The sequence below is a fragment of the Lepidochelys olivacea genome (genome assembly GCF_965140295.1).
Source record: "Lepidochelys olivacea isolate rLepOli2 genome assembly, chromosome: 2".
In the NCBI taxonomy this organism is placed as follows: domain Eukaryota; kingdom Metazoa; phylum Chordata; order Testudines; family Cheloniidae; genus Lepidochelys; species Lepidochelys olivacea.
Window position 1 is genome coordinate 59,266,876 of NC_140412.1, and position 24,760 is coordinate 59,291,635.

The following is a 24,760-nucleotide window of genomic DNA, read 5'->3' on the forward strand; positions in this document are numbered from 1 at the left end:
TGATACGGCTTATTGCATTTTTTGTTTTCCTACATGTCCACCTCAGGGCTCAGCCAAGGTTCTTTTAGCTATGTATCTTGTTGTTTAACAGTAGCATTAAAAAGCAAACATACTGTGGGAGTTGACATAAGAGTATTTCCTTGTGTACAGATACATTTAATTACATCTTTAGGCCCCAGTCGTGCAGTCTGTGCTCATGTGAGCAGTCAGACTGAAGGCAATGGGACTGTTCATCTGCACAAAGCAAGCAGGATGGGCACCATATTAGAGTCAAAATTCTCCTCCCAGGTCTGCAGGTGAATCCCATTTTCTGCATCATGTACTTTGTCTTTCTCTCTTTCCATGCCTATGGGTTCCAACACTTGTGGAATGAGCAAAATAGCAGCGTTAGATATGTCCTACTCATCTGAAAGAGAAAATTTGCTTTTTAGGTCTCTCTCTCTCTCTCTCTTTTTTAAGTCTGGGGGCAGGTCTACACTTAAAACTCTGCAACGGTGCAGCAGCACTTTGTGAAGATGCTACTGTGCTGACAGGAGAGCATCTCCCATTGGCTTAGTTAATCACTTCTAGGAGAGGCGGTAACTACATTGATGGGAGAAGCCCTTGGGGATTTTTAACACCCCTGAACGGTGTATTTATGTAAGTTTATAATGTAGACTTGGCATGGGACTTACTGAAAATGCACTTTTCAAAATTTGAAAGGCCATGTTCTCTAAAATCTAGTTGGGATTTATTAATTTTTATGTCACTTTAAATTGAGGTTGAAAATTAAAATCCCAGCCCTTTCTCAGCTTCCTTGATTGAGGCAGTTATTGGGAAGGTGCTGCTGTGAAGGCACAGGGAGCACCACTCAGAGCAGTACTTAAGTATCTGCCAGGAAGAGGCCCAGTCTCTCTATTTCTCACCTCCTGCATCTCTACCATGCTGAACTCATGGAAGCAGGAAGTGGGGTGGAAGGAAATACCACTGACAAGTAGTTCCTAGGGAGCTGCTGGCTCTGGTACATCTGCAAAGCTACTGAGGAAGCTGGAGAAGTGTAGCTATTCATTTCCTGAGGCACTCCACTGCTGTCTGCCTTTCTTAGTGGCATATTGTAAAGGCTTCATTTACCAGCTGCTTCTCCCCCTGGATCCTGATAGTACCTTCATGGTCTCTCCCCGTTACCTCTCTTTGCATGTCTGGACTAGTGAAGAGAAAAGGAGAGGGTAAAGGAGCATGAAGAGCTGGTAAGTGAAGCCACTGGAGGAAAGCAGACAAGGAGTTGTGGGGTGTCAGGAGGTGAAAAGCTCCTCCGCCTGCTTCTTAGAAATTTGCAGAAGGGCCAGAACTGGAAGCTGTCAGTGGCACATTATCTTCCAGTTGGCATCCACCTCCAGCTTCCTACCCGCTACGTCCCTTGTTTGCCTCATGTTGGAAGGAGGCATGAACTAGGAGAAATGCTCTCTGCACACACTCAAAGGCTGGGAGTTGAAGCAGGAGCTAAAATTTCTTAGCTTGATCTCAGTTTAAACTAATTAAAAAAAATTCACATGAGCGTTTCAAGGGTCTTTCAAATTATGAAAGATGAGGATAACGTTCCTGGGAATTATTGATACCAACACTATAAAGTGGAAGTTTCACAGTGAGCCCATATGTCAGATTTATCATTATGATTTAATTGCAGGGTGAAATATAAGCGGAAAGGGAACAGCAAGGGGAACCAACCCTTATTTAAACACAACTTACTTTGGCAGTTATGCAGAAGGAATTAGAAAAAAGTGAAGGGCCATAATTACAAAATGGATATCTCAGGAGCGCATGAAAAATATGCAGTCATGCATATTGGACTGTTTGGGGCATATAACTGCATATTGTACAAGTGTAATGACTTTTTTGCACCTCCCTCCTTCATACATCATAGGACTTGAGTTTTTAAGACTTGAACCAAAAGGTAAATGGATTTATAGTTTATCATTTACAAAAGTCTACTACTCATCCACACTTTATGATTCACCCCAAATAATGGTGACCTCTGAGTATAGAGGTAATCACAGACTGCTGCAATAAGATCTGAGACAAGTCTTACATTACTCATATTACTACTATATTGCTAAGACTATTATTTTTGTAAAATATGCATTATGAAATATCTCTAATAGCTAAAATTAAACTCCAGTGTCCAAATAATACACTTGTTGTGATGTCTGTTCCTGATATTTATTGTTTATTCATTTAGGTCTTGATCCAAAGCCCATTGAAGTCAGTGCGAGTCTTTCCATTTCAGTAGGCATTGGATCAGGCTGAGTTTTGTTAGAGCATAATTTTTAATGGATTTGCCTGTCATTAGTACAGATTAATGAAGCTTTGCTGTATCCTCCCTGTTTGAGAGCTCCTCTCTAAGGCATATTTAGCATCCTGTATGTCTATTTTGGTCATTGGTTAAAAACCGTATATGTTTTACAATACATACCATTTTTGAAAAGGCATATTATGTGCTAATGGACCTAATTTAATCACTTTTAAAGAGGATTTTCTTTTTATAATACTGTAAAAGCCTCTTTGGAGCTGTGTAAGAAAAAAGTAGGATTGTTGATCCTTTATCCATAAATATTTCACAATGCAAATCTCAATTGTTATGTTATGAAAAAGAGTGGGTTATGTTACACTTCATTGAAACTATATGAAATTGGTGTTCTGCCATCTATGAAATTCGTGAACTTATGGAAATGTTAGCTTCTGACTGAGTTGGCAGGAAATGAGTAAAAAATTATGCAACTTTCCGGAAAGGGCAACTGGCCATATATTCATTTCTCTTGCAACTCTTGATTTTTAAAAACCACAGTTTTGAGCTGAAACTGTCCCTGGTGAACTTATGTTTACATGCAGCTTCTCCCTTATCTCTACTGCACATACCACTAGCATCATTACAAAAATGCATGCAGTGATTACTAACTAGGTGTATGTTTAAAGTACTGCTAGTTATGTGATTTTATTGTCTGTCGGTGTTTGAATATGAACAAATAGATTTGCTATCACTAACTGATTTAGGTGCATTGTGGGCAGGCATCAAGACAGAAGGTGGATTGTCACAATCACAGTCTCCTGGACAGACAGGATTTCTAAGCTATGGGACAAGCTTTAGCACGCCTCAGCCAGGACAGGCACCATATAGCTACCAAATGCAAGGTCTGTATACATATGTATTACCATTTATAGTATATTTCATTGCTCTATTCATTTTTCCATTTAGAATAAAACAAATATCAGTTTAGGGTAGGATTTTCAAAAGTGTTCAGCATTGGCCTAACTCCATTCTCATTGCTGTCAGTGATAAAAGTCCCACTGACTTTAATAGGAGTAGAGTTAGGCTAACCCTCGGTGCTTTTGAAAATTCCACCTTTAATGATTAAACTAGCATTTTAATGTAAATATTCTATTCTTATTCCAACAAATAATTTTGTCTTCATAAATAGTGAACTACTGTGCTTCAGAGCATAGTACTGGAAAAAATTGGCGTGATTATGAATATAGGAAGTGACCAGATTTAACTTAACACCTGAGTCTGTTTTCTCTATCTGTAAAACAGGTAAATATTTTTTGTCCCTTTCAGAGCCTTTGTCAGAGTTAATTAACATTTTTAGAGTATTTTGAAGGTGTAGAGCTTTGTAAGTGGTAGCTAATATTGTCAATTACATTTTTTTCTAGATGCACTTATTTGTTTCTTTTAAATATGACATTAAAATATATTTTTTCTGTGTTATAAATGTAGCATTCATATTCCTACCTCTGTTGTTCACTGACTGGGTGTGAATAGTTCTGGAATCTGACCATCCATCTAGGCCTCTGTTTGATAAGTGGCCTCTCATTTTGGGTGCCCAACTTGGGATATCTTTGACCTGATTTTCAGAGATGCAGAGTACATGCTTCTCTAGTTGCAGTTAGTGGGAGTTGTCGGGGATAAACATCTCTGAAAAGAAGGGGTAGGGTGTCTCAGGCACCCAGAATTGAAGATTGTTTCTGAAAATGTTGGCACCAGTTTTTATGATACCTGTTACAGTTTCTAGATGTAATTAACTCTCTATCAGATGTTCTGAAGCAGACATGCATTACTGGATTAACTAGACAAGGCTTCACTTATGTTTGACGGCTTTTAGGAAGTACTGATCCAACCCTTAGTTCAGATACAGCAGAGCAACTGCAGTATTGAAAAGGTAATCATCTGACACATAGCTTCTTAAATATAGATCTAGGTACGCTGCATCCCAGCAGGCAGGAGACAAGACAGTACCAAATAAGTATGTTTACTTTTATCTATTTGGTAATTAAAAGTTTTGTATTCTGAATGGGAATAATCATAACCAGGTTATTGGTTTCACTGTCTGCTGATAGTCACATCATCAGAATTGAAGGAAACTATCTTACTGGAGTAAGAGCTCAAAATACTTATCAGTGATTATACAAGCAACTCCCAGAAGGCAGATTCTATCAAGAAATCTTATAATCCATTCTCACTAGGAAATACTTGTGCTGAAGAGCATGTTGTTGTTGTTAACAATTTGTATTTCAGTAGTGCCTTGGTGCCACAGTCATGCATCAGGACCTTTTTGTGCCAGGCAGTGTATCAATACCTAACAAAAAGACAAGTTTAGGGCCAGATTTTTATAGGTATTTAGGCCTCTAACACCCACAGAAGCTAGATATATAGGTACATCTAAAAATTAGGTGTTTAGAGTCTAAGATGAGATAAAACAGGCTGGGGGAAAACAATGAGATGATGCTAGTTAGCATGATAAACAGTGGGTGCAGCACACCAGCTACCTAACCATCATTGAGTTTTTTGTAGGCATCATGGCAGAGGAAAACTTTAAGGAGGGATTTGAGAGAGGGCAATAAGGGTGGTTTTGCAGCTGTTGATGAGAAACCCCATGGGAGAAAGTGAGAAGGTACTTGTTGGAAAATTTACAAATGGGTGATGGAAACTGGCATCATTGGCAGAGCGCAGGCAAGAGTCAACATTGCAGTAGTGTATGGGAGATGATAGCTAGAGTGGGCATAGGCTCTGAAAGACCTTGAAAGTCATGCAGTGAATAGGGAGCCAGTAGAAGGATGAAAAGAAGGTGATGACATGTTTGAAGTGATCTATATGGATAAAGAAGAAAGGCCAGATCCTGAAGAAATTATCTAAGAAACCGCAGCAAGATTTAAAAACTTGTAAAGATCTAGAAAGCTGGATCAAAGACCAGGCCCAGATTATGAGGGTGAGTGACAGGGAGGATCATGGTAGTGTCCAGGGTGACTCAGAGAAGAGAGGGTTTGAAGGAAAAGTTTAAAAGTTCTGTTTTGGCATGGTTAAACTTAAGATGATGGCTAGACATCCACAAGGAGATGTCAGAGAGACAGGCCATATTTTTATTTTGACCAGAAGGAGAAAAGTCAAGAGTGCAGAGAGCAAACTATAAGTCATCAGTTAAATCATGCTTGAATGAAATGACCCAGAAAGCAGGTAGAGAGGGAGAAGAGGAGGATGCCAAGATTGGAGCCCTGTGGGATACCTACAGAAAGTTGGGGTGGAGATGACAGTCATCATCCAAATGAAATGCTGGAGTAGTTTTTAGGGAGGTAGAGGAAAACCACAACCTTTCTAGTCTTTTTGTTCTTACAGTTAGGACATGTCAAAATGAACCCTTAGTTCATGATAGGCTGGGGTGTAAACCTACCTTACTAGCCCGGCATGCACAAAGCATTTGTATGGACCTTACTACCATGCACTAATGGTTCCTTAATATGCTTTGGTTTACCCCACTTTGAAAGCAGAGTAGATAAAAGTACACTAAGAATTGTTAGTGCATGTCAGCAGGACCCATGTAGACACTTAGTGTAGCAGGCTTGTGTTAGGTAGAGTTACACCCCAATTTGTTGCAAACTAAATGTTTATCTGGACAAACCCGTCGCAAGAATAATATTTTACAGGATTTTTCTACACCATGTTTTCCTTGCCATTATCTTTTTAGTGTGTCTTTTAATTGGGTTAATTCTATATTTTTAAAAACTTGGTACTAGCTTAATTTTGGGGGATATAACTGCATTGGGGGGGGGGGCGTGTAGATAAGTGGTAGAGTGCATGCAGGAGTAGAGTGATTTTTTTACTTCTGTATTTGGTACTGACGTGACTGCTGCTGGAATAGTGTGTCCTGTTCTGGTATCCACAATTCAAGAAGGATATTGATAGATCGGAGGGTTCAGAGAAGAACCACAAGAATGATTAAAAGATTTGAAAAGATGCCTTATAGTAATAAACACAAAGAGCTCAATCTCTGTATCTTAGCAAAGAGAAGGTTAAGAAGTGACTTGATTACAATCTCTAAGTACTACACAGGGAACAGATATTTCATAATGGGTTGGAGTCAAGCAGGCATAGGTATAACAGGATCCTACGGCTGGAAGTTGAAGCTAGACAAACTCAGACTGGGAAAAAGGTGTACAATTTTAACAGTGAGGATAATTAACCACTGGAACAATTTACAAAGGATCATGGTGAATTCACCATCACTGGCAATTTTTAAATCAAGATTGGATGGTTTTTAAAAAAAAATTTCCCACAGGAATCATTTTTGGGAAGTTCGATGGCCTGTGCTACACAGGAGGCCAGACTAGATGATCACAATGATCCCTTCTGGTCTTGGAGTCTCTGAATCTATGAATTTTTCATTCGGACTTGATAGGTGCTAGGAATAAACAGGAATGTTTGTTTCCCCTTCACAATTTTAGTTCTGGAAATTCAACAGCTTCAAGGTTTAAATTATTCTTCAAGGTTGGAATTAAGCTTCCCCACCCAAAACCACAGTCATTGTTATTTGTTCAGAGACCTCCAGAGAGGGAATGGATTTGTTCCCCTTCCCCCCTGTATGAATGCATGGGCAGGCTGCAGGTTCTCAATGCAGCCTTTCCATGGAGGCTGAAATAGCAGCTGCTACTGCTCCTCATTTCCTTAGTGTGGTTTCTGAACCACTGGGTCAAAATTATAGACCCCTTGGTCTGCTCCATTAACAACCCTCCAGGGGGCTGGTGCCTCTGGAGGCATCTCTATCTGTTGCAGGGAGGGCTGCAAGATAACCCTGAGCCACTGGTGTGCCTGCACTGCCAGCATACCGCCTCCTCCCCCCCTTTGTTTCTGGTTTACCACCCACACCTGCAGCACACACATTGTGTGGAGGCCACTATGCTAGCCCTTCCCATTAGGAGCAAATGTCACCTGAAATGTAGATCTTCTGTAGTGCATGTGCAGGCAATTACACAATACCTTGCCTGTCCATACTAAAATTCTGGCATGGTGATTAGCTGAACAATAGCTAAAGGAAAAGCTGCCAACTTTGAAAATCATGAGGCATATGGCTGTGTGAGTATCCACACAGACATTATCTTGGCACTTGGGCTTCTGTTTGTTTTGAATTTTTCATCTTTACATTCAGAGAGTGGGGGAATTATTTCTTCCTAACTACTATGCTTCTCACTCCCCTTTTGGTAAGTGTTCTGAAGTATGATCCTTGAGTTCTTGACTAAAGGACCACTTGACTAAGGCTGTAGCCCTGAGCCCATAGTTTCTGAACTGATGGTACATGTGGGGAATGCTCAGTCAGATTAAATGGAGCAGGGAGAAGGCTGGGGGTGGTGGGGTTAGAAAAGTGTAAGGGAATCAAAAGCAGAGAGAAGGACCACACTTGCAGCTGTGCAGTTCTGTTTAAAAATCAAAGAAATATAAGCCCTTGTCTATATTTAATTGTGTATATTACTTTGTATCAATGTATCATTCAGCTGTAGTGGTGTTAAATTTATGAGTGCTGCTATTCTTTTAGTTACACAGGTTGTTATGATTCAGACTATACTAACCAGTGGGTTTGGGAATTCATCCATAAAAAAGTAAATGTTAAGGTATTTAGTTATTATTATGGAGTTTAAAAATATTGTGCTGGATGGCCAAGCAGTTACTAGGAAGAATAGGGAGAGTTTGCCAAGGATTTTTAAACAGCATAAGGAAGAGAAAGAAACCTTGGGTTTAAATAGCCCATCTGGCCTTCATAGTGCAGCCCTCCAGGGAAAAGCCCAACTTCTGCCACATATATTGTGCCCTGATGATAGACATAGCCCATGGCAAGGAGGCTGATCAAGGAAAGCAAATGGACTTCTGTAGAAAATGCACAGGGGAGGACAGCATCCTGCCTGTTGTAGAAGTACTGGAGAAAAGTTCTACACATGGGAGCTGCATACTAGTCCCAGCAGGTTCCAGCATTCTTCATATGCTGACTGAGATTCCTCGCTTTAATGTGGGTCCTTGTTCTTTGCAAACTAGACCTTTGACCTGCAATTTACAGCTTTTATCACATTAGAAGTCCTGTAGTTGGCCAGTTTGTTTCAGTAAGCCTATATATTTCATAAATATTCACAGTTCTTTGTTCATCTAATACAGGAACAGTATGCTCTGTGCCATGACACACAGCTGATTAAAAAATGTGGCAAAAATTGAAGTATTTTAAAAACAACTTTAGGCCAGTAGCCCTGGGTGGCCCACACAGCAGTTTTCTGAGAAACCTGTTTCATGTTTGTTACGGTCTGTGCGGCCCCCACCCCTCCTCCATAGGAGCCAATGCTGACCATAAGATGAAAGAGATTTTTTTTTTTTTTTTTTTGGTGATATGTTGACCAGGGTGCAATTACTTTTTTCTTTTGCTCTTGTAAATTATCTGCCAACACACATTGTGAAAAGAGAATGCAGTAACTAAAGAAGAACTTTTAAAATATGAGAGGCCTTGTACTACTTTTTTAGAATAATTCAAATGACAAACCTATAATGCTTGTACATGTGTTTCTGCATCAGTGAACTAAAAAAAAAACTTATTTCCCCTAACTGTGGCATTCAAGGAAGTAAAAAAAGCTTGAAGACTTTTGCATTTTAAAAGATTCTGCATCTTCATTCTGGCTTATGAAAAAGTAAAAAAAAATAGTGTTGATCCTCAACTTTAAATTAAATTTAAATTCTTGTATTCTTTCATGAGTAGTATTTCTCTGAGGATGCAAACTCCTCTGCTGAAGCACTCTGATTTAGCTCACAGGTTTATGAGCATCTATCAACCACTGTGCAGCCCCAGCAGTAATAGTGGAAAGTAATAAAGATTTATAGGAAAAAATCTAAATGTTTCTTCTTAGCGTCTCTTGCATTACATTCAGATTGTATTTTTACTCAGAACGCAGTTGGACATCCCCCACACCCACTGCATACAAGGTCTTCGGTGGCCATGGAGTGTGCACATTTTCATTAACTTCCACAATTGAATTGTTTTAATATTTTTGCCCCATGATTTTTGGGATGTACGTTGTTCCTGACATGGCTTATTTAAAAAAAAAGAAAAGAAAAAAGGAAGAGCAAGCACCCAGACCTGCACTCCTTGCAATTAATGTACATTTAGATGCGAAGCCTGGAATTATTTCAGAGTATGTTTTTATTTTTTTATCTCATCATTATCTTTTTAACCCAAACCTTCAACAGCATCAGAGGCATCTAACTTGTTAGGTTTCTCTGTTGTTAAATCACAGGATTATGTCAGTGTCTCAGTCGGTTGCACCACAAACTGTCTCACCAGTTTGGAGGTTACTATGATCTTGACCCATTTCAGCCAATAATGTAATGTGTTGCAGTGCCAGGGAGCAATGAATTTATACATCTCACTTTCTATCTGTTTTCATTTTTCAGCTTATCTCCTTATCACTTATTTGCTTGCCCTAGGTTCTTCTCCCTAGATTGCAGCATGTCTTTGTTTACATAGTGTTTCAAAACTGATTTGAAGGAGGGGAGGCTATAAACAAATAATGCAGGTTAATGTGCAGCTTTTCTGCATTCTCATTTACTCCCTCTCAGCACAACTTCAGCAGTTCTGCCATATAGCAGGCTTTCTGCAGCCTCTATAATTTCTCCCTATGTATCCATATGTCTCACCTCTCAGCAGTGTTGCTGCTGGGTGCATAACCAGTGAAGGCAATCCATTTGGAATGGGGTTGCTGCCCTTTTAGAGCCACGGCTCCTCAGATTAGACATTCAACATCTGTCTATGTTTGGTGGCTAGTGGTGAGGGAGTAGTTTGGTCTCTGTGTTCATTCAGTCTTTGGCATCTATGTTGATAGTCCATGAATTTATTTTTCGTGGTGTTATGGCCAAACACCTTTTTAAAAAGTTTACCGCCCAAGACTATCTGCGATCAATTAGTGAACCATAATGACTTTCACAACTGGACAAGCTTGTAAACTGCTTGGAGCAGGGACTGAGTCTTCTTCTGTGTTTGTAAGGCACTGAGAACAATGTCAGTTCTCAATCAGTGACAACGTTTGGCCTCATTCTGTGATGTGCTAAGGACCCACAACTCCTATGGACCTCAGTGGGATTTGTACGTGCACAGCACCTTTCAGAATCAAGCTTATGGGTACTGCAATATTATTTTTAAAAGAACTTTCAAAGCTTACTACTTTAAGTAAGACCATAACTGGATCGGACCAATTGTCCATATACCTCAGTATTTTGTCTCCCACAGTGACCAGTGCCAGAACTTCAGGGGCAGTGTACAGAACAGGGCAATTGGACTGATCTACCCCTGTCTTCCCCTCCCTGCTTCTGGAAGTCAGAGGTTGAGGGTGATGCCAGGCAGTATCCCTGACCATCTTGACTAGTAGTCATCCATGGACCTATCCTCCAAGAACTTAACTAGTTCTTTCTTTAACCCAGTTATACTTTTGGCCATCACAGTATCCCATGGCAATGAATTCCGTAGGTTAATTGTGCATTGTGTGAACAAGTATTTCCTCCTGTCTGTATTAGAAACCATCTGCCTATTAATTTAGTCAGGTGCCACCTGGTTTTGGTATTGTGGAGAGGGTAAATAACCCTTCTGTATTCACGCTTTCCACAGTATTCATGATTCATGACCTCTACCATATCCCCCCTTAATTGCCTCTTTTCTAAACTGAACAGCCCTAGTCTTTTTACTCTCTCCTTCTTTGGAATCCATTCCATATTCTTGATCATGTTTGTTGCTCTTCTCTGAACTTTTTCCAGTTCCATTATATCCTTTTTTTGAGATTGGACAACAAGAACTGGACACAGTAATCAAGGTGTGAGCATATCATGGATTTATATAGTGGCATTATGATATTTTCTGTCTTATTTTTTTTATCCCTTTCCTGATAGTTCCTAACATACTGGTAGCCTTTTTGACTCCTGATGCAGATTGTGGTGAAGTTTTCAGACAACTATCCACAGTGATTCCAAGGTCACTTTCTTGAGTGGTAGTAAATAATTTAAAACGCATCATTGTATGTGTGTAGTTGGGATTATTTTTTCCAATGTGCATTACTTTGCACTTGTCAGTGTTTAGTACATTAAGTCTGACAGGCATTATATAAAACCAAACCAAAGATATTTTTAAATTTGATCCCATTCCATTCTGTGAATTACAGGAGTTCCATCAGACTCATTTTTCCTCTTACACAATAACTACATAATGAAGTATAGGGATCAGAAATAATGAGTTATCACTTTACCTGTTTCTGCATGTTTAGTATTGATGACAATCAAAGTGGTCAACATATGGGAAGTATTACAAGTTTGCTGTGGTGGAGTTATTTTCAGATAGAGTGTTTTAGTAATTAACATAATCTTTCATTTCATTTCAGGGAGCAGCTTTACAACATCATCAGGAATATATACAGGAAATAATTCACTCACAAACTCTACTGGATTTAATAGTTCACAGCAGGTAAATTTCTAAATAAAATTAAATGAAAGTTTGACAAAACTGTATTTCAAACTAGCAAGTCACACAATGCTTTCCCCTTCAAAAATATTGAGCTTGGTAGATTTTGCTAAGAAAAAGATACTGTCATTTCAAGGGAATTTTTTTCCTCCTTTTTATCTCATAAAAGAACTCGCTGCATGGTTATTGTTCACATTTGTTTACATAACTGCAATAATATATCTAATAATATTCTGTTTTTGAAAAAATTTACTAGAAGTATGTGAAATTTAGGTTTACTTATACAATCTCATGTTTGTCAGCTCTACTGTGCACAGTCCAGTGAAGACAGTGGAACTCAGACATGTGTTTTTACTTATATTTTGGAATGTATACTAAAAAGTAGCAAAACCTTGAAAGGAAACTCTGATGTTGCTTTTTGTCTGGTAGGAATATCCATCTTATCCTAGTTTTGGCCAGGGTCAATATGCACAGTATTATAATAGTTCACCCTACCCGTCACATTATATGACAAGCAGCAACACCAGCCCAACACCACCTTCCACTAATGCAACATACCAGCTTCAAGAACCACCATCTGGCGTCACCAGTCAAGCAGTTACAGATCCTGCAGCAGGTAATTACATGGATTTTATTATCCCTGTGGGCCACATTTCTGTTAGTTGAAAGGTTTGGGGGTTTGTTTTGGTTTTGGTTTGTTTTTTTTTGTTTTGGGGGGCTTTTTTAGGGGTTTTTTTTTTTCAAAATTTTAATGTATGGTAACTCTTGCACAGATTTTGATAGAGCAATGGCTCAGAAAATGTAAGATGAATATTTAAATAAGGTTTTCAGGAGAAATGCACAGTAATTTTTATTTATTTGCAATATTAATAATACTTTTTTAAAATTATGGGTTATGGGAAAGCCTTTATACTGGGCCAAGTTCTGAATCCCTTATACTCAGTATTTACTTAGGCAAATCCCATTAATTTTGTCTGAATAAATAAATAAGTAATGAGTAAAACCAAAGAGGCCTTCAAGATTTAGCCCACTGTACACTTAGAAAGATTGTCTTTATATTGCACATATTATAACCAAACTCATAATGATCTTTATGATGGGTAGTTAAATTGGAAGTATTTGTGCAATCTTAATTAAACACTTTCAGTGTCTTGCAACTTCCCCCACCTTTTTGGCTGAAATTTAGCAGTCTTAATTTAGTTGAGGAGGTTGTTGGTTTTTTTTTTCTTTTTTGCAAGCTTGAGTCAAAATGGGCTAGCTGTTTTTAAAAATGAAGAGTGAAAAACTATGCCTTTTTCATTATTATGAAAAAGGGTGGGTTTTCCCCCAATATCTCAAGCATATCAATAATATATGGCAGAAGCTTGAAATTTCTCAGGGAAAAGTTCCTAGGTTGCAGATGTGCTTCTCAGTGGTATGGTAAAAATCCCGTTGTGATTTGGCAGTTATAAGAGTTCTTAAAAAACATACTTTGCATATGTACAATGGATTTGGTAATGTGATCTGCCAGCATTCTGTCGGTTTTGTGCATGAATACATAGCTGAAGAAAATGTAGGCAGTGCTGTGTCTTTGTATACAGTTAGTGAAGGTGAGTTGGGAAAGAAGCAGGATACAGAAGGAGACAGGATTCTTTCTGTACAGTACATGTGAATGTGTATGGAAGGCAGCAGGATTCACCGATCTTTTTTTTTTTTTACTTATGCTTTGGTTTGGTTTGTTGTTTAATACTCTGTGGCTCACTGATCTATAATGACTTCAAATGTTATTAAAAAAAATTCCCTTTACTACAAACAAACAATTAACTTTTATCAAAATATATTTACCATATAATTCTAATTCAGCAAATAGTTTTTTTTTAAAATTGCACTGGGAAAGTATAGACTGTTTGTTGCTTTTCTTTTTAAAAGTGATGTTCCCAGTTAAAACAGGGGACCTATCCTGCCTTACTTAAAATTAGTGGCACAATCAAAGCTTGGTTTAATATTTAATAATACCATTTTCAAACAGTACCTCCACAAGTCTTGGCAAGGTCTTTGTGTCAGCTGCTTTTTTAAAGACCCATGTCTGGCTAAAGTCTCGCTGAGAAATGGCTAATTGTCTGAGGTACCATAAGGCAGCAGTTCTCAACAGGGGGTCTGCAAACCCTTTCAGGGGGTCCACGGGACCCTGCAGCTAAAACCCAGAGCCCCAGCCCCAGCATCTCTCGCGGGGATGAAGCCAGGAGCCGTGGGGTTGAAGCCCTGATTCCTGGTGCTACCCGCGGGGTTGAAGCCAGGAGCAGCAGGGCTGAATTCTGGAGCCCTGAGCCCCGGTGCTCCCCATGGGGCAGGAGCCCTGAGCCCATGGACAGAGCTGGGGGGACATGGAGATGTTGCACCACCCCAAACTACAGTGCAAGAGCAGGGCAGTCCTGGGGCACTCCACCCCCACCCTCCACTCCTTTTCTCCCCACCCCCTGGCCAGAAGCCAGAGCTGGGCAGTGCAGGACAGCTGCTGCTCTGGCTGGTGCTATGGAGCAGGCAGCCATGGTGCTCCTTCATCTCCTGCTGCTGCAGGGGGTTGAAGCTGCTCCTCAGCCCCCTTTGCTTATGCAGCTGGTATGAGATGCTTGGGCGGGGGGACCCGGCTCTGTGGCTGGCAGAGCCCTCGGGGAGCATCCACCACAGGGAGAGCCCTCCCAGCACCCTGAGCTACCCCCCCTGCACGCGCAGAGCCCCTAGCTCCCCGCCTGTACCCTGAGCTACCCCCCTTCCCTCACTCAACCCCTAATTACCCCTCTCCCTGCATCCTGAGCTGTTTTCAAACTTTTTGAGCTGAGCCCCCCACCTATGAGTTATAATTTTTGGTTGTCCACCCCCACCCCACCCCCAACCCAGACAGGTGGGTTGCCTGCTGAGGTGAGTCAGCGGGTGGAGGTAGTGCTCCATCCCCAGACCCTGCTGAGCAGAGCCTGTTTGACGCCTGCTGGCTCCTGCCCACCCAAAATAGAAGTCAAACTACACCTATGCCTGAGGCCCCCACTCCCTCCCTGGCCCAGAGCCCCGAGCCCTATCTTCCCCCCCTCCCCACGCTGGGCCCTAGAGTTTTTGTAGCATGTTCTGGGGGGGCCTCAGAAAGAAAAAGGTTGAGAACCCCTGCCATAAGGTGTGGTCTATAAACTTGTGTGGAAACGTAATTCTTGGTGTAGCTTTCTTCACAGGGATGGTCTGTGTCCTCTATCCGGTCCTCTTTCTGCTTCTCTTTCACTCTCCAACAATGGAATCCATACATGTGGTTGCCTTTGTTACCAGCCCTGCCATTGCTCTACAGTATATCCTTTGTTCCACTTTCTATTCTTCCCTCTTGGGTGTGATAAGTTGTCAGGGATAGCTTTGCAATTGAAATATTTGTGTTATGGATTTAATGACTATAAGCAAGTTTGTAACGCATGCTAATCCCCTATGCAGAGGAGTAAGGGGGCTGTGTCACAGGTAGCAGTGAAGGAAGGAGAGAAGCCTCTGCAGGGTAGGGTGATTTTTCACACTTGCTATCTGGTCACCCCACTGTAGGGCTTCTAACCCCTTCTTGTGCAGGGGCAGGACATGAATGGAGCCTTGTCTCTGAGCTGGCCAGGACAACTGAGCTGGTATGGCAATAGAACAAGCTATAGGGCTAGTACAGGTTGTTTTCCTTCCTGCTCCATCTTGAAATAAGGAGGGAACCAGGAACCAAGCGGTGACTCTGAGTCACAATCTAGTTCCTGGCCTAAGGCAATGCAACTTTGTACTGCCTCTTCGTTGGGGCTTATGGCATGCCTCAATTGAACCCCCATAGTATTTTAAAGACGCATTCATGTGTGTATATAGTGCCCAAATGTGCTAGGCCCTTCAGAGAACGTAGAAAAGACATGGTCCCAGTTCTGAAATGCTTATAGTCTAAGCTCGCAGTTGTACAGCATGTGTATGTGCTTAATTTTATTCAGAGGAGTAGTTCTTTTAAAGTCAGTGGGACTATTCACATGGATAAACACTTGTAAAAGGGTTGCAATTAAGATTATGGGGAGGCTTATTCATGTACATACACATCTTCTGGGTTCTACTGCCTTTTAAAAATGAAATTTTGGGAGGTGGAGTAGGGATGGAGTACACAGCTGCAGCACTGGAACTGCACTGCTGTAGCACTTCGGTGTAGACACTTCTTGCACTGGCAGAAGAACTCTTCTATCGACCTAGTGCTGTCTACACCAGGGGTGAGGTTGTCTTAACTATATTGCTCAAGGGTATGGATTTTTGAGGTAGCTGGGTCGAACTAATTTTTTATGTACACCATGCCTCATTCTAGAGCCACTGAAGTCTGAACAGCATGTTCCTGTCCTGTATGCAATCCTTGGAGTATTTAGGCAAGTCATTACTAGAGCAACTGTGTAACAGGAGTATTAATTATAAAAAGTTTAAAATCTCTTGAGGAAAAAGCATAATTTTAAAGCAGCTACATTTTAGAAAATTTTAATTTCTGTAGAGTTTTGATATTTAAGTTTACTATGGAAACATTTTCTCTCCCGTATCCATATATCATCATAGTTTTAGACATAGATAGCCTTGGTTTGTGCAGTTCTCGATTAACTTTTCTATATTTTATACTGTGTTAAATAATTTAGTTTTGAAATAGTGGGTAACTCAGAGTTACCCTCCTATCTTACATGAAACCACAATCATAATTTATTAAGTTACATTTCCAGGAAGAAAGAGTTGCATTATTCTTGAGATTGACCCCTATGAGATTTTCTTGGTTTCCATAATATAGTATGTTTAAAAGATATTGAAGGTTGTTTTTATATTGCTCACACACTGCAGCATCAAATAATAATAATAACAACTCTATTAGCCTGCTAAAATTATTCTGAACCACAGGTTACTGTTTTATCACCATAGGCTGAACATTTTTTTCTTTAATACCATGCCATGCTCAGTGCTGCAAAATAAAAAGCCACTATGACTCCTTCTTCTCCTTATCAGATTTCATAACAGTAAATCAGAAGTAGTTGAGTGAACCAGAGCTGAGAGTTTATATAGGCAAAGCCTTTCCATAATAACTGAACAGAAACATATGCTGTAGTGTGAAGTTATATGCTACATTTATAGCACATTAGTAATGTTTTAATCTTATTTATTGATTTTTTCCATAAATGTAAAAGATTAAATATATAGTATATAGATGTAGGAGGGAAGTACAGTGTATATACATAGAACAGAAAATATTTATAATATGACTATGGTAAGGGAAGAAATGGTATTACGTACAATAATAATAATAATAGAGAAGGTGCATTTGGTGCTCCTATTTACCTTTTCTGATGAACAAGAAGGCATTCAACTAAACTGAAGGCAACATATTTAAAACCCAATTAAAGGAAATATTTCTCACAACACATAGTTAACTCAAGGAACTCATGGCCACAAGATAGCTTGAGGACAAATATAAAATATAGATAGATAGAACATCCATGGTTATTTTCAGTAGGATTTTAAAAAAATAATTTAGAAGAGAGAAAACATTGACTGATTGGAGGTAGGAAGAAACTTCTTCAGTAGGTAGTACCTTTCCATCACAAGGTTTCTTGCACCTTCTTTTGAAGCTGCTGAAAGAGACGAGATTCTGAAATAAATGGACCAGTGTGCTGATTGTTTGGGCAATTCCTGTACTTTTATTAAAACAATAAATGTAAAATTATGACAAAATGATATGCTAAGTCAAAGACTACCTGGACACTTAAAATAAGCAGGAGGTAACACTAACCAGATGGTACTAGTGTAATTTAGTCAAACACCCATGCTATAAGCAAATAGACAAATATTTTAAATTTAGATGACCCCCAAATTAATGGTTACCCAAACGAATTTACACTTACAGTTTAAAAAAAAAGTCATAAATTCTCTAGTCTGACCACCTGCATAACACAGGTCATAGTGTTTCCCTGTATTGACTTGTCCCCCATTTCTCCACACAGATCACCATCCATCCGGGATTTGGGCCATAGTTTTTAGTATTTTCTACCCAATAAGCTTGACTGAACTTGTTTGTTGTGAAAGTTGAAATATATCTTTATTACACTGACACATACACACCCATGCACACTCCTTTAGGTATGTTTACGCTTATCATTTACTAAATCTTTATTTACATTTTCCCTGTGTTATCGTTCCACATATATTTGTCATCTTATTTAGGACAATCAGTATGTACCCAGACAACAATAATTTACCATCTTGGGCAGCTAGGATCTATAGTCAGAATTTTGAAAAATTAGGTACCTGAAGTTAGACGGCTAAATACGTTTTCAGAGGTTCGACTACAGTTGAAGTCTATAGAAAATGCAAGTGTTCATCATCTCTGAAACTCAGGCCCCACCTCTAGAAAGATTTGGTTCTGTTTGTATTATTGAACAAAAATATCCATTGTTGGGTCAGACCACTTTTAACACAGATTTACTATAATTTTTTCCTTTTTTAAAAAAGGTTCTTCAGTTAAAATTTACAGCTATTAAAAAATTAACAGTGAATGTCAGTTTAAAAGTAGAGAAGTATTATTTGAAAGCATGTATTTGAATTAATATATTACAATGTATTACTAATTATGTCATATCCCAGGAAGAAGATGGTTTTCAGTCAAAATATTAATTTGAATATTATGTTGGAATGTACTGTATAATGGAGTTTATATTGGAATGCACGTGCCAGCTATTGTTTAGGAAATGACATTTTTAAAGTTTAAATTAAATAACTGTATCCAACAATGACTTCTGTGTTTTGTTCAAAGCTTACATATCTGCTTTTCTTTTTAATGATGTAGCTTTATGCAGTTGAATTATTTTAATAGTTCAGTATGAAAATAATCAGATTGCAGACTTGAGTCCCGCTTGGAGAGTCTCTCATATGGTTTAATGTCGTACATTTTATTCTGGTTTGTTGTTTTTTCTTCTAGAATATTTCAGGTTAATTTAGTTGTTTAAGTTAAGTGCAAATTTGAGGACCAAACACATGGCTTAGAGAATATCAGCCTTGTTCATCCAATACACAGAATCCTTACTTCTTTGGGTAATTCTGACTCATGTGAGTAGTTGCATTGACTTCAAAGGTTTTTGGACCTTTAACTTAATCTAACCCTTTCTTTAGGAGAAGGGGTTTCTCACGTGAGAAAGGATAACCATCCATCCATCCAAACTGCAGCGCTTTGTTTATATACAGATAGACTGCTGCACATATTAAAGTAATATTGATATGAGCCTCAGGACTTACTGAACTTGAGAGAATAGTGAATCTTGATGTCCAATGAAATAAGAAATCAGTATATGTGTTGTTGCATGATGGAAATTCTCACTGCCTTCATGAGAAATGCCTGGAAATCTTTTCAGTATGGCCATGGAAGAGAAATATGAGAGGTTATTCTTTTGAAACTAAAATTCTAAAGAGAGGATTTAAAAAGAGATTCCCAAATAAACCACCCAGCAACCAAACCCTTCTACTTGTCTCATGAAAGGTAAATTTTCACATCTCCCTGCAACCAGTCATAAAGAATAATTTGCACAGGATATAGGGGTGCTGGAAGAATTTTTATTGTGGGAGTACTGAGATCCATTGAACCAAACTGTAAACCCTGTATATAATAGAAACCACTTCAAGCCAGGGGGTGTGGCAGCACCCCCAGTACCTGTAGTTCCAGCAACTATGACATGATATCTGTTTGGTTAACATTGTTCAAGACCTCAGTATTGTTAAGCCTAAGGATGTTAAGAATAGTGCAACTCTTCTGCCAGGTGATGCCAGCAACAACAAGGGCCGGGTTCAATATCTAGGGGTTCCTTTTCAACAATACAACACAAAACCTGCTCAAGCCCCCACCCAGTGACCTGGGACAATTATACACCACCCCCTGGGTGCCTCTAAGAGGCAATGCTTCCCCTCTCGCAAGCACAGAGTCTGAGTGTAGCAAAAACTTTTAATAAAAGGAAGGAAGTAACTGAGCGTTAATTTGGGAAAACACCGCAACTAGGGCTCATAAACCATGAGCAAAAGACCCAGCCCCAAGTAAGTTGGGCAGTGTCCTTTTCTCCTCAGGTTCAGCAACCCGAAAGTCTGTTTAACGTGCCCATCCCTTCTCTGTACCCTACTCACAGTTGCTGTCTTTGTCCAGTGCAGCCCCAGAGTTCAGAGGTTCATTCACAGAGTTCACCTCCCACCCTGGGTGGAAGGAGGGGGTATGGAGGCCTTACATGATCCGTTGCTCAGGCACTCACTTGTCGCCCCAATAGCCGATTGCCGTGCCTCTCTGCGGGGCCCTGCTGGACGTGCCTTTTCACCAGCCACCTGGCTACTCACCAAGATGTCTTCAAGGCCCCCCACTTAACATAGCTCTCTGTGATTTCAGCTGTTAGTGGTGGAAGCCTCACTGCTGGTGCACACTGGGCAGTCTCTTGCAGTAGAAACACTATACCCAAGTAGGTCTAATACTTAGACCTAGGTATGAGTGATTTCAGTTGTGCAACATGTAACAAGACTCTCAACTGAGTCTAAATTAGTTCTTTTATTATACCGTGGAGAAAGGAAGAGTCAAATAGTGTCTAGGACCCTTAAACAGGGCCCCACCGCAAGGTGCAAATACCTGTCTCCACCCTCTCTCCCCACTCATTGGGCTTTGGCACCCATGTCCCCTGCCTAGCGAGTGCCGTTCAGTTGAGGGTGAGTCCCTCCATCGGGGTATGCCAGGTACAGTTCTGCTGCCCTTGGCTCACACAACAAAGAAAACAGACCTTTATTACTCGTGCCCTAATAACAAGGAGACTGGGGACACATAATATATCATGCATTTGTTAGGAAAGATTCTGTGTCCTATTTTGAAATTACTCATCTAGTAATCTCAGTGTTGAGGAGGTCTTTAAAGAATACCTTCAAAAATATAAGGAGTAGAAAAATAGGGCCAATTTAAAAACATGAATCCTTATCTTGAGTAATCCAGCACTCTTTGCCTCTGTTTCATTTTATGAAATTGATTATTTCATCTTAGAAATAATTCCTTTGAACAAAAAAATGTGACATCTGAAAATATAGTCTTATTAACTTTCCAATTCTTAAAGGTTTTGAAGGTTAATATTAGAATCCTAATTTATATCACTTGCACTGTGACTTTGCATTCACTAGTCATTGTGGAGATAATAGTAGAGAGATGTTTTGAAAATTTGGCCCAGAATGAGATTAACAAAGGTGAAAACATTATTCCAAATGACAACAAACTTAAAAATTTTTGATAGGGATTTTGGAGAAGGATAAGAGGTATGTTCTTGAGTATGATTTGGTGTTGTGAAGATTTTCTTGAGTTTTTCCATTTTTATTGTTGGTTAGCTGAGGTAAATTGTTACTTCTGTCTGATTAATTAAGGCTGCTGATGGGTGGAGTTAGTTGATTTGTATATCCGTAGTATTGCTGCTTGGTGGTTATTGTAGGCCTAATTATCGTCAATGCAGACCTAATTATTATCAGTGCACTCAGAGCTTTTGTACAGATGTTATATTTTTTTTAACATCAAATCTAAAGAAATAAATAAAACAAAGTAAAATTGACCCCTGGATTTTAAACTGAAAGGTGAAAGTAATTTCTTTATTACAGCAGAGTACAGTACAATCCACAGTCCATCAACGCCCATTAAAGATTCTGATTCAGATAGATTGCGTCGCAGTTCCGATGGAAAATCACGTGGGCGAGGCAGAAGAAACAATAACCCTTCACCACTGCCTGACTCTGACCTGGAGGTATGTTATATACCCTGTATTTACTACAGACTCTGCTATCTTTACAATTGCTTTGAAGAGAGGGACTTATTTACAGAACAGCAATACAATGACAATATGGCTGGTGGAACATTTTCCACCTAAACTCTATTACAATGGAAATTGGGTTTTCAGTTAAACCCTGTTTTTTAATGAAAAAATCTGCTTTCCCTGGAAATTTTTGGTATTTTTTATCAAAAAAATGAACGGAAACAAAAATGTTTCCCTTGAAACCAAAAATGTTTAATTTTGGATATGTTGCTACAGTGCCCCATGGCACTGTAGTGGCTTCGTGTCTCCATTCTCTTCGATGGGCTGCACTCTTTGTCCAGACTATATCTCCCATGATGCATTGTGGCCGGGGACTCCCAGCATGCACTAACCCCCCTTGGCAGTAAGGAAGATTGTTGTACCTCATGGGAGATATTGTCAGTCCAGGGAGATGAAATATGTTTGTTTTGGTTGTTGAATTTTTGCCAAAAAGTCAAAATGTTCTTGGAAAATTTAGACAAAAACAAAATTTTGGGGGGAAATAACATTTCCAACTAACTCTAAATGGCAAAGACACAATTTATTGTGGGAAAGATTTTTAAAAGCACCTAAGTCCTCTTGAAAGTGGACTTAAACGCCTAAAGTAATAAGTGCTTTAGAAATGTCACCCTTTTGTTTTAGTTTCAGAGGTCATACTGAATAGCAATTTACCGAGGCTGTTTAGTTTGAATACTATACAGATGAAGATTCAAATCTGATAGGTTTAATTTTCAATTGCTTTATTTAATGTATTTCAGATTTTCCCCACTCTTTTGAATAACATACTGTACTATTCTATTTTTGTTTATTTAATAATAACTGCATTTATATCTTCACAGAATAATTTAGAATAGTAGTAATTGTAGCACAAAACTAGCAGGTTGTTTAACTCCATTCAGGAGCAATTTGTTCGTTTTTCTGAAAATAGTAAGGAAACCATCATATTAATATGTGACCATTTCAGTACAGCTTTCTCATTTGTACAGTTATTGATTCAAGTATCAACTTTACAGAGGGACACATTGATTTGGTTCTTTTTTTTTTTTTACAGAGAGTATTCATTTGGGATTTGGATGAGACAATCATCGTTTTTCATTCCTTGCTTACAGGGTCCTATGCTAACAGATATGGGAGGGTAAGTGTCAAGGAACTAATTTACAATAATGTGCTGCTGCATAGGTGTTTTGTTCTACAGTAAGGACCGGAATGTTAGGGGAATGTCACGAGAGACAAACTAAGGTTGAAGTATAAAGAGGGTAGGTAGAAAGACTAAGATAAAGAGGGTTTTTCTCACCTCCATTTCTTCCTTACCTTCTATAAGAGAAAAATTACGTTATTGGAAGCAATAATTGTACCACTTAAAGGTTTGATCATAGGGGCTGCTGAGCATCTGTAGCTCGCATTGGCTTCTTTCTGAGGGCTTGTCTTCACTACTGGGGTAAGATGAACTAAGTTACGCTAGTCATCATAGCTTAGGTCGACTTACCCCGGTGTCTTCACTGCGCTGCATCAATGGGAGACGCTCTCCGGTCAACTTACCTTACTCTTCTCAGGGAACTGGGGTACCGCAGTCAACCTGGGAGTTCCCTGCTGTCGATTTAGTGGGTCTTGAGTGAGTGACAAAGGCTCAGCTCCTCTCAGGAAGTGCTCAGTGACTTGTGGGATAAGGTATTGCATTTCCTTTTGGCACACTGATAACGAAATAGTACATTTGAATGCCTCAACAAGGCTATAAATAAGGAAAATTATTTTTGGGTCCGGGACAGATTAGTGTAATATATTTGTCCACGCTCTAATTTTTCATTTGAATGTTAATTGTTAATTTTTAAGTGTCTGCTTGTGAGTTTAGCCTTGCTGCTGTTCATGTCCTAAAAAGTATAGGAGGAGTTTTGAATGTTATTTTGGAATAGTGGTTTCACAATCATTTGCCACAAGAGAAATGCAGTTATAAAGTGAATGAAAACAGTTTATGAATTGATGTGTCCAAGGAAAATGTTTCACAATTCTCTGTGTTTTTATGAAACAAAATGACTTGCAATTGAAGTCTGATTTGTTTCTTGTTTGATTTAAATCTGTCTTGTTATAAGCCAGATTGATTATATTGTCTATTTTTTAAAAAATCACATTAATTGCTTGTGTATTGTTAGGGAATTCTCATTTTTGACTTTGAAATAATTTTGGAAATAATAAGTGAATGAATAGATAGTCTAGTAGCTTGCAGCGTACTGCACACAGGTTACAATCCATTTCATATGGTTTTTAAAACCAAAAGATTACCATCTTGGAATCCATTGCTACTGAAATGAAGCTCTTTTGAGTTATAATTCTGCATCAGTTTTTTGTCTTCGAGTGCTTGCTCATGTCCATTCCATGCTAGGTGTGTGTGTGCCATGGGCACTGTTGCCAGAGATTTTTCCCTTAGTGGTATCTGTAGACTCTATTCTAAGGTTCATGAGCCGACCCCATCCACTATGGGACTTAAACCTGGTCTTGTCAAGGCTCATGGGCCCCCCTTCGGGCCATTAGCATTGTGCTCCCTACTGCTTCTCTCCTGGAAGGTTGCCTTCCTGGTGTCTATCACCTCGGCCAGAAGGGTTTCTGAGATCAAAGCCCTTACATCGGAACCTCCTTACACGGTGTTCTTCAAGAACAAAGTCCACCTGCCCCCTTATCTGGCCTTTCTACCAAAGGTGGTGTCACAATTCCACACAACCAGATCATTTTTCTACCTGTCGTCTTCCCAAAGTCTCAAAAGCTGGCTGAGGAGCGTCAGTTTCATACATTGGATGTTAGGCAGGCCCTCGCCTTTTATATTGAGAGAACTACGCCCTTCCACAAATCCACGCAACTCATTGTAGCAATAGTGGAAAAGATGAGAGGGCTACCTCTATTATCCCCAAGAAACTTGTTCTGGATGACCTCCTGTATTTAGGCTTGCTACAAGCAGGCGAATGTCCCAACTCCGGCCATTGTAACCACTCATTCCACAAGAGCCCAGGCTTCATCAGCAGCATTCCTTATGCAGGTATCAGTCCAGGATATCTGCAGAGCTGCAACCTGATCACTGATTCATACCTTAGCCTTCCAGTAAGGCATCACCCAACAGGGCCAAGACGATGCCAGTTTTGGGAGAGCAGTGTTGCAGTCAGTACATCC

The 24,760-nt window shown here is 39.5% G+C and overlaps 1 protein-coding gene across 4 annotated transcripts in view; it reads left to right on the forward strand.

Annotated features, from left to right (window-relative positions):
* EYA1 (EYA transcriptional coactivator and phosphatase 1) overlaps positions 1 to 24,760 on the forward strand; it is a 231,549-nt gene that overhangs the window by 146,269 nt on the left and 60,520 nt on the right. For 2 of the 4 annotated variants that reach the window (XM_084620524.1, XM_084620525.1), the window contains 5 exons: positions 3,028 to 3,165; positions 11,695 to 11,777; positions 12,204 to 12,390; positions 21,414 to 21,556; positions 22,656 to 22,739. In XM_084620524.1, the coding sequence (XP_084476650.1) occupies positions 3,028 to 3,165; positions 11,695 to 11,777; positions 12,204 to 12,390; positions 21,414 to 21,556; positions 22,656 to 22,739 (635 nt within the window). The remainder of the gene's footprint in view (positions 1 to 3,027; positions 3,166 to 11,694; positions 11,778 to 12,203; positions 12,391 to 21,413; positions 21,557 to 22,655; positions 22,740 to 24,760) is intronic. The other 2 variants (XM_084620526.1, XM_084620527.1) reach the window with 1 other exon arrangement.